Source organism: Citrus clementina, unplaced genomic scaffold, assembly GCF_000493195.1.
Source record: "Citrus clementina cultivar Clemenules unplaced genomic scaffold, Citrus_clementina_v1.0 scaffold_1, whole genome shotgun sequence".
Lineage (NCBI taxonomy): Eukaryota > Viridiplantae > Streptophyta > Magnoliopsida > Sapindales > Rutaceae > Citrus > Citrus x clementina.
In genome coordinates, this window is record NW_006263303.1 from 18,892,323 (window position 1) to 18,902,861 (window position 10,539).

Sequence of the window (10,539 nt, forward strand, 5' to 3'; positions counted from 1 at the left end):
CACGTGTAAATTTCATTTATTCAACTCTAGTTTGTACATGACTAATTTTAAATTAAACACAAAAAAAAAAAAAATTGCTCTCACTTTACTGTATTGTGGGATATCAATATTTTGAAATTCTCATATAATTACCACACGTATAATATATTACAAACGGTATATGACTTCACATGGATGGACGAATTACAAACAGTTGCAATCATTAAACTGTAAAAGTGTGGTCAACTTAATCAGTCCGTACAATTTTACATGAACATGAAACCATTTACGTTGCTTAAAAATTTGATCGAATGTATTGACTGACAATGGATCAAAATGAACCCAGACCTTGACTAATCTATTTAAAAGGGCCGTGATTTAAATGAACAAATTTAAACGGTTGAGCCCAGTTCCGCTTGGCCCAATATTTAAAACAAAATCAGCGAGCCTCGGAAGAGATACATGTTCTCCCTTTAGACCCCCTGGCCGTATCAATAAAGTTGATTTTAGTTATAAACCAATAAATTTTATTGAATTAAGCAATGTGGGATTACTTACTTCTTCGAAGACTCACAAACATAACTTTGATCTGCTAAATTAGTTAGTGGTTTGAATAAACCAGGAAATCCAAGACGACGACTCAACCGTACAATACATTTCAAACGGTCGGCAGTTTTTAATGAAAAATGAAACCACTCGCTTTGATTTGGTCGTCAACGTTTTTGGTTCATTAATTTGCGTAATTTGTTCAAAGTCGTGAGACTTTGCTTACATGTTCACGTTTTGATTAATTTTTAGCTTTTCACTTTAATGTGTCATAAGAATGGGACCATTGGTGTAACTTTAATTTCGCCCCAGTCTTGAAAAAAATTGAATATAAAGAATTTTACATTATTAATTAAAGCATGAATTTTGTGCAATTAATGAATTTAATCCGTTCATGATTTATTTCTTTACGATTTAAGTTTTTAACATAAGTTTAGTTTGATTATTTTACCCTTAATAGGTGTAGTATCAAAATATCAAAAACTCGTTTTAACTTCAACATTTTTTTTTAGAATTTTATTCTACATAGAATTCTGTTATCTAAATTATTTATCGATACTACTTTATTAGTATAATTTTTAATCCTCAATTAAAAATTTAAAAAAAATCTTTGTCACAAATATCTCATAAAATTTCACAAATATCTCATAAAATTTATCAAACTATAAAATTTATATCATAACATGTGGAGATGATAAAGAAAAAAAATAGTCAATTGAAACTTATGTTATAGCAATTTTTTTTTTTTTGGTGAGAAATTTAAAGCACAAAATGAAAGATTTAATTGATTAATTTTCTTAAATTTTTATTTATTTTGAATTATTTAAAAATGATATTATGAGTCTTCGGATATTATTTTTCTAAAATGAGGTGGTTTACACAAATTGTGGAGAAAATATTCCCACTCATAAGAATATATTGATGATTATTCTATTTGTTTGTTTTATTTCTGATTAGGGGTGCCAATGAATTTGAGATCAACGGATTTTATTAAATAAATAAAATTAAACCACACTGTTGTGTGATGGTTTTGGTTTATTTTTCACAATTAAACGAACCTTAACCTTGGCATAATCTAATTTAGAAAAAAAAAAACTTGGCTAATCCACTTATATAAGCCAACTTCAATATATTTACACGGGTAACGTGATTTGTCAAATAAAAATTAACTTTTTGAATTTGAGGATCGATTAGAGATGAATAAAGACGAGTACTTATATTTATAAGGCAATATTGTTTCTTTAAACTCCTAACCCAACTAAAACAACAACATTAATCAATAAACATTGATTAATAATAGACTGAGACAAATATAGAACATGGAGAATAAAATTTTATGAATAATTACTGTTGGTAATGTTTACATTACTATTCATTGGTACTACTTATCCTACCCAATACACATTAATTATATATTTGTCAAGGCATGTCCTTAAGACAAATTTTCACGCCTCAAAGGAAGATTTTTCGATATGATCTTCAAGATTCAACAACAATTAGTATAAAAAGTGCACTCAAAACTTAACGGTTTAAACAACAAAAAGAAAATTCAATGAAGAAAAATACAAGACAGAAGTAGAGAGCATTTATTAAAATAATTGAATTGTTCTCTTCTTTTTTTATTATTGTAGTAGACATTATTAAATTTTGGGAAATTATCATTGAACCACTTTTTTTTTATTCATCCAACCATCACAAAATTATAACATATTTTCTGCACTAACTTTTTTTTCACATCAATATCAACTAACCACTTTTACACTGACATCGTTAAATAATTTAAAAATGACAAATTTACCCTAAAATAAATTAAAAAACTATTTTATCTTATATAAACTTTGAAAAATAAAAATTATAATCATAAAAATATCCATAAGTTTAATAAAAAAAATACATCCCAAATAGAGGTGCTCAACTAATTTTTACTAAATTTATATTTTACAAAATTTTATTAATCATTTTTATTAAAAAATTATAATTTTGCAAAATTTTAATAAAAATAACTGAATTTATTTATTAAAAATTATAATTTTGTAAAATTTTATTAAAATAACTAAATTTATTTCTTAAAAGAGAAAATCCTAAAATTTTAATAATTTAGGGGATTTTTATTAAATCTCAAATTTTCATAATTTTTATTAAAAATAAAACTTCTAATTTTGAGATTTATTTTTTATTAAATTTAGGGAATTTTTATGATTATAATTTTTTATTTTTCAAAGTTTATATAAAAAATTATGAAATACTCATATAATTACAGCACGTGTAAGAAGCACGTACAATTTTACATGAATCTGAAACCATTTACTTCGCATAAAATTTTGCTCGAATGTGTTGACTGACAATGGATCAAAATGAACCCAGACATTGAGTATTCTATTTAAAAGGGCCGTAATTTGAAATGAACAAATATAAAAGGTTGAGCCCAGTTCCCTTAAGCCCATAAACTTAAAACAAAATTACCAAAAAGGGCCTCAACGGGGACGGGTTTGTTGTTTTTTCTTTTTATCCTCTTTGTGGCCCTCGGCCCCGGGTTCTCTTGGGTTTTATTTATAAACCAAGAAATGATTATCAATTAAGCAATGTGGGATTACTTCTTCGACGACTCACATACATAAATTTGCTCTGCTAAATTAGTTAGCGGTTTGAATTAACTTATTACAGAGATTCTGAAATAAAAGATGAATTAAAGACGACGAATTTTTCATGATGATCATACATTCCAAACAGTAAACAATTTTTCATGAAAATGAAACCATTCGCTTTGCTTTTCTTTGGTCGTCAACGTTTTTGTTTCGTTAATTCGCGTATATTCCCACTCAAAAGAATATATTGATGATTATTCTTTTTTTTTTTTTTAAATTCTGATCAGGGGCGCCAATGAATTCGAGATCAACGGATTTTATTAAATAAATAAATTTAAACCACACTGTTGTCTGATGGTTTTGGTTATTTTTCACAATTAAATGAACCTTAACCTTGGCATAATCTAATTTAGGAAAAAAAAAAAAAAAACTTAGCTAATTAGCTTTCTAATATGAGACCAATGAAACATTAATTAAAGAGAGCGACTCATCTATTCCAACCGTACGGTATATTACAAACAGAACTTTACAGGGAAGAAGAAACAACATCAATCAGTTAAAACCATAAGCAAAATTAATCTAAATGCTAATTACTAATGAAATAAAGAAAAAGAACATTGATCGACACGCTGTATTATGTACATATGTACCCAGGCTTAGCTGTTGGTATTTTCAGCTAAGCTGAGTTATATCAACCTCCTCTGGGATTTTAAATGTGTCAGCTGCACCGAATTTTCTCCTCTCTTCCCAATCTTCAGAAGATTCATCTTCGATACTTTCGCAATCTTCATCAATAATACTTGCAGGAGAAGGGGCATCGTTTATGCTTCTCGAGCGGCAACATGGGGTGGCAAGCATGTTCACTTGGCGGAGGTGGGAAATTTCTACGACAACTGTGTCCTCATCAACGGGGAGAGGTTGTTTCCATGGCTCTCCATCAATCCTCATGAATGTATGATCGGCAGCACCCTTCTCAAACTCAAAACGGACTCTGTTTGCCTGTATGAGAAAATAGAAATTAAAAAGTGAAAAATAAGCAGAAGGGACAGCAGCGGAATGGCTTCCAGACGATACCAGCACACACTTTTGGCAAGCAGCAATGTCATCATAAAAGTTACAATTATCTTCATACCTGAGCAAGACGAGTTCCATGTCCATTAGGGGCAAGCAATACAAGCCCATGCCATGCATCTCTAAAACCAACAATCTCAAGCAGGCCATCATCAACGTATGGAGGAGTCAAGCCTCTCTAAAAATTAAAACCATCACGGATTAGTATCTGATTTGTGCTGGGGAGACTAATTGTTGATAAATATGTTTTTACTTGATAACTCATGAAATAATAGGCTAACAAATAAATTAGAACTAACCTCACGTAGTTTCTTCCTGAATGGTTTCCCCCAAGGATCAAGTCCACCAGAAAAACTGGGCAAGTTAAGGCAGACAATAGACCTAATGCTGTATGTTAAAGATGAAGTATTAGTGAAATGGGAAGGAAAATCGGAGTGAAACGAGGAATCAAATGAATTAATGAATCGAAACTAGGGATAGAATATATCATCTTACTAGCGAGGTATGTGGAGTTCCTCCCATTGGCCTTGCTTTTTCATAATTTTAACTTTTGCCATCTGTGCGATGTTTCTGTAATAAAATCATGTAAATCAACAAACATTATCAACACAAAGATTAACTAGAAGAGTAAACCAAACCATAAGTCTAAAGAAAATTACGGATTGAACAAAAAAAAGAAATATATGTATATGATAATGATCTTATATCATTATCGTATACTCAATTAAGGTAACAATAATTCATTCAAAAATTGAAGTACTCAAACCATGGGGGAGACAGCCTAGTGACTAAGTAGTTCAATATGATTTTAGTGCAGTAGTGCAACAGCGAAAAATTGATAATTATCAAGTAAAGGCATCAAGAGAGATTTCAAAAAGACAAAGTTAGTCTCTGACATCCATGGCCAAGTATTCTTTGAAGACAGCAGCTATGTTGAATGGACTACTGACAGGCTGACAGAGTCGCATGGATAAACAACAAAACACTTGATAGTTTTAGTTTACATTTAACATTTTCAGAAGACAGAGCCTCTCAACATCATAAGACTACACACTATATGGAAATTTTAATTTCATCAAACAGTCCTGACCAGCATAACTAAAATTATTGGGGCCATGCCGAGACAGCTGAGATTGCAACATCAGGCTTATATTGAAATGTTAATTTCAAAATGACCTGAATTGATAGACATAAAGGTGAAGTAATTGACATATTTTACAGAATATATTATATCAATCATCAATTCAAAGACTCACCTTGAAGAAGGATGCAATAGAGGAGCCAAAAACCATCCTTGAGTACCAGCAAGCTTCAAATAAGTACTCTGCAATATCGAAAGAAAGAATGTCAACAGCAGCCGAAATATTATAAGGATTCACATTAAGGAGAAGACAAGTGAAATATGTTTCAATAACAGTGAAGATATATATATATTCCTACCTGATTAACTAATTGATTTTGGAATTTTTCTGGGTGTAACTTCCTCTCAGAGTGAAATGCGTATGATACTTGAGCATCCATTCCTGCACAAAACACATAAACGTTTGTTAAATAAACTCAGTAATTATTCTGATGTTGGAGGAGTGGAGGCTACTAGCAAACAAATGTTAGATTTCTTACCCATGCTGAAGTAGTTCCAAAATCCCCCACGAAATGTGTGATGGCCCTCCTGAGAACATCGTAAAAACATTTCCCATTAAGCAAGCAAAGTAGTACCACATGTATATGAAGCAAATAAACATCAGAAATTAAATTAAACCACAGCAAAGTAATGACAGTTCTCAGATTCAAATACTCATTTTGCGTCTGACTTGTGATCCATGGTTGTGATCTTAATATTCTATGGGTTTTTATGATGACCTTATTGAAAAGTGAAAAATAATTCACTCCATGCACAATTCCAAATTAGGGAAGTGAGGTATTTAAATGGTCAAGTGCATGAGCAGAGTGGCACAGACTGGTGATGAAAAAAGTTGTGCTATTTTGAGCGTTGAATTTAATCAGTTCAAAAAACTAAGGTTATGTCAATCTTAAATGCCCAATTTTGGATAAGGATCACGCCTAAATTTTTACAGTTATCAAGTTGAGAACATTTAGGTCTTTTTAAGAGTCTGACGTTGCTCTCAGATGTCACGGTTTTCCATTAAGTAATTCACCATTATTGTTCGGGATAAAAATGAGTAAAGAGTCTATTTTGGTTTAATGTGCATGGATGCCTACCACTCTATCCTTTCTTCTCTCTAAGAGTATCTGAACTTTCTAGAGAACTGGAATAGCAGAAGAGGTCTAAGAGTGACAGCATCTCTAATCACTTGTTACCACATATTACATCATTGATTGAATTAGATGAAGCAAATAGGGTATATGAAAAATGAAAGGGAGCATTTAGTAAGCACAAATAATGGAAATGAAGACTTACCACATTCAGTTTATCTTTTTGAGAGACACGATGAAATGCGTGCAAAGAATGAGGTAGTTCAAGAGGTGCAATGGGATCAAAAGATCCTTCTTTAGGAGCCTTCATTCTCATGAGAATATGCCAGCTGAAATTCAATCAAGAACATATAGTTGGTAAACAGAAAATAAAAATAAAAGATTGAGCAGAGAAGCATTTTAGATTTCTGTGGACAAGACAACCATGTCATTGAATATGATGATAGCAAAATTAGATTTCTGTAGCAAATCTAACATGGTTTAGCAGGGATTTCTGAGGACAACCATCATTGACTATAAAAAGTACTGCAACACGTTAACTCTTATAATGACATACTTCCTCCTTCAAAAAATACTAGCAATTCGATACATGTTTGACTCAAACATTTACCTCCAACATTAAATTCACTGAGGTTACTATCAGATTTTATGCAAGTCTCAAACCCTGCAGTTAAGTGCCACTATAAGTGGAGATGGCATGAACAAGTAAACTTCAGAAGTCGATAGTATGACCCCTTATGAATGCCTTACCTGTCAATTTGCATTTCCTTTGCATTCTTTACTTGTTCCAAGAACGATAGCACTGCTTGTTGATCTGTGTTTGGATTTTTCTTTCCCTGAAAACAAAATAGAAGCATAAAATTCTAGTTATGAGTCATACCAGTGGTTTCAAAAATGACTAATATCTTTACCCATGGATGAAATCAACACAAAACAATCAGAAGATTGACATTCTCTAAATTCAGCATCACAAGACAAGTAAACAATTAACGTACCCAGCCAAATGAGAACGGGATGTTGTTTCCTGTTCCTAGTGGCACTGTCGCAACTGGAGGTGAATGAGGTAGTTTTAGATCACTAACAACTCCAAGGAGCCAGCTAGCCGTACCATCTCCGCCTGCAACCTGATTTTACAGCACATGTTAGAAACAGAAATTAGGGACTTACGGAACATAAAAAATACGAACGGTAATATAGATATGCATATACATGAACAAGCCAACTCACAATTAATCTCAACCTCTTCTCAATTTCAGAAGCAAAAACATCTCCTGCAGCCTTGAACTTCTCTAAAGTGACATAAAGCTGATGTAACACTTTATCAGGTGCCTTTTCTCCCAAGTCAATAACCTGAAAATTTGGTCACCCTAGCATCAATTCCACAAAAAACAGTTTACCCGCATTCACAACTAGAAGCCTTAAGTTTGCAGACAATGTAATTATGGAATTACCTGGTTTTCATTAAGAAGGGAGCGGTAAGTGAGCAGAAGCTTGCCGCCCAACTGGCCGCCACTTTTGGAGTTGATGAACACTAGCACCGGACAAGATGGTATGAGGCTAGATCTTTGAACCTCCGATCCAGATACAAGAATGTAATTTGGAATGTAATAGTTGTTTAAAATCTTTGATTTGGGAGTAGCCGCCGCTTCCTCTGAACTGCACATTGCATCAAAAGAGGCCATCGAATACAGAAACTTAATATTAAGCCATTTTGTTTCCTTCAGATAATGTAATTCACAAACCCAATTCAATTCACATCAATAATAGCACTTAATTCAGGAACAACAATTTTATCAGACTCCCAGGTTCCCATTTACTTCAATCATGATTCTCGAGTAGAATCTCACATGAATCAGCACATCGAGAACACCCACAAAGTTAAAAAAACAATAATAAAAATAACAAGCAAAAATCGAAATAAATAAGCTCATAATTCATTTAATTGTCCACCTTCTGTGTAGGAGATCATGTAAGGGACGCAAGATAGTCCCAGAACCAGAGGCAACGCTATTAAAGAATCCCTTTTTGTCTCTCATCTCTGTTTGGTTACCTGCAGGTAACATGACGCTGTTCAAGAATCCCAATTTTTCTTTTTCTTTTTTCTTTTTTATTTCAATTTGTTTGTTGGGTTTTGCAAGGAAACAATCATAGAAAGATCAACAAAAGAAAAAGAAAAAGAAGAGGGAATGGAAATTTCATCGACACGGTTTACTAAATATATATAACGTAACCGAGTTGATGGCGCTTACCTGAAGGGCCGCCAAATTAAGAAAATGAACAAGAGTTGAGTTTCTAGATACAATTATCTTCTTGGAATAAATCAGAACGCGGTTTCATGAATATATTATAATGTAAAAGCAGAGACAACCACCAACAATAATGAAAAAGGAAGGAATGATGACAGGAAGAAGCAAACGGGACCTGCGAAGCTTCTTTTGTTGTTGTTTTTCATGAATCATGTTATCGTGACGTTTGCTCTTATTCTTATTGTTTCGTCTTAAATCAACTACTCTGGTCTGTTGTTTCGTTATGTACTTTCTGGTTTGAGTTAGGTAATTTCTCATACACACACATATATATATATATATATATATGTTTCAGTGTCTATATATTATTTGCTGCTCCCCTAGATCTGTATTAAAATAAACCAGCGAGGAAGAATGTTTTCTAATCTTTTCATGAGACGTGTCAGATTTAAACTTCTATGGCCGGGATTTATTCACTTCCTTTTTTTAATTAATTATCAAAATAATTTTTTTTTTCTTCTCATGCATGTCGAATTGTCAAGTGTCCGAGTGGGATTAATTGTGAGAGTAGCAGTTTGAGTCCAGTAAGAGACTGTTTCCTCTTCTAATAAAAAATATAGGTGAAATAAAACATTCAAAGTATATGAGATATAAATTTGAATTATCTCATAATAAAAGTAATCTAAGTGGTTTCAATAAATATCATATGTAAATATCAATAGGCATCTGATTGTATGGATTGGATTGATAAAAAAAAACATCAATCCTGCACTCATAAATCTTTTTCTATTATAAATTGAGACCAAAGAAAATTATAAAAGTGTAGAATTCAATTTCTTGTTCGTAATCTTTTGATTTTTCAAAAAAAAAAAAAAAGCTAACTTTGGATGTCAGAAGCGTGTTTATCTTGAGCACATTGTAAGTTATTGAAGTGTCCTCAATTTTGTTCAATGGGAGCTAAGCGACTATTAAATGAAATATGCTATCTCTGTGAGAATATCATAAATTTCAAGGGGAATGAGTGATAAATTTCCAGTATAGTTTATTATTAATAATTTGATTCCAGATGTAAAAGGGGGAATTTGTGGGCTCATGAGCGTTAAAGCAGATCGCGGGAATAAATGGGAAAGGACCAATGATAGCGTGACGCGTCACAATCGTATTTTGAATTTAGTGATGCGAGCGGCATATGTTCAGTCGACGGTTGGAGGAAGTTAAGAGCAGGCTGCTTTACAAAGTGAGAATGGCAAATTCTCATGTGATCACATTTCACAATTGGAGGGCTTTGACCCTCAATTATTGTTTAATAAATCAGTAATAATGAAATTTGTATCCATGGACTACGGTGCTTGTATTCCACATCTTAGGCCTCCTCACATAGCTAAGGGTTTTATTAATTTTTATTAACTTTCTAACCATCTAATGGTATCTAAATTGTAAGGTATAACGTAATGAATATTATGATCGAGGATTACGATCAGTACCGAATTTTTGTCCCATGATAAACCCATATTAGAGTTTCTAAATAAGTTTATAATATTCCTATCTTTTATACACACCGAAACTTATGTATTCAATAATCAATTTATAAATTATGAAATTATTTATAATTATATCACACTATCTCTTATTTGAGACTGAGAAGCGCAACATTTCTCTTAGAAATGGCGTATTTGAGTCTCTTATGACCTTTTTTTCTTTGACTTTTCTATTTTTATTTTGTACAATATTCTTTCTTACCATTTGTTTAGAATTATCGCAATAATATTCGAAGAAATAAATAGTGCAATTCGATGCTTATCACCAAATATTCGGCACCTTAAATTATCTTTTTCTTTGTCCCCAAATTTATTTATTTATTGTGTTTTTTAAAAGGGAAAAAAAATATACTCACTGTC

The 10,539-nt window shown here is 32.0% G+C and overlaps 1 protein-coding gene across 2 annotated transcripts; it reads right to left on the minus strand.

Moving 5' to 3' along the window:
• Positions 1–3,554: 3,554 nt before the first annotated feature.
• Positions 3,555–9,016, minus strand: LOC18054326 (diacylglycerol kinase 5). 2 transcript variants are annotated; one of them, XM_006451952.2, is made up of 14 exons: positions 8,817–9,016; positions 8,346–8,445; positions 7,847–8,051; positions 7,623–7,745; positions 7,391–7,519; positions 7,146–7,231; positions 6,601–6,724; positions 5,802–5,850; positions 5,622–5,704; positions 5,438–5,505; positions 4,677–4,751; positions 4,481–4,568; positions 4,243–4,359; positions 3,555–4,109 (listed from the first exon to the last, which is right to left on the minus strand). In XM_006451952.2, the coding sequence occupies exons 1-14, from the start codon at positions 8,845–8,847 to the stop codon at positions 3,783–3,785; spliced, it is 1,605 nt and encodes a 534-aa protein (XP_006452015.1). In that variant the 5' UTR covers positions 8,848–9,016; the 3' UTR covers positions 3,555–3,782. The 2 variants fall into 2 exon arrangements, with proteins under 2 accessions (XP_006452015.1, XP_006452014.1); XM_006451951.2 differs by having other exon boundaries at positions 8,645–8,949.
• Between the last annotated feature and the right edge of the window lie 1,523 nt (positions 9,017–10,539).

Coding starts and splice junctions, on each gene's coding strand:
- LOC18054326 (XM_006451952.2), bottom strand. CDS start 8,847: ATGAAAAACAACAACAAAAGAAGCTTCGCAG. Junction 8,446..8,816: donor CAACAAAAGAAGCTTCGCAG/GTCCCGTTTGCT, acceptor TGTTACCTGCAG/GTAACCAAACAGAGATGAGA. Junction 7,232..7,390: donor TCCCGTTCTCATTTGGCTGG/GTACGTTAATTG, acceptor TTTTGTTTTCAG/GGAAAGAAAAATCCAAACAC.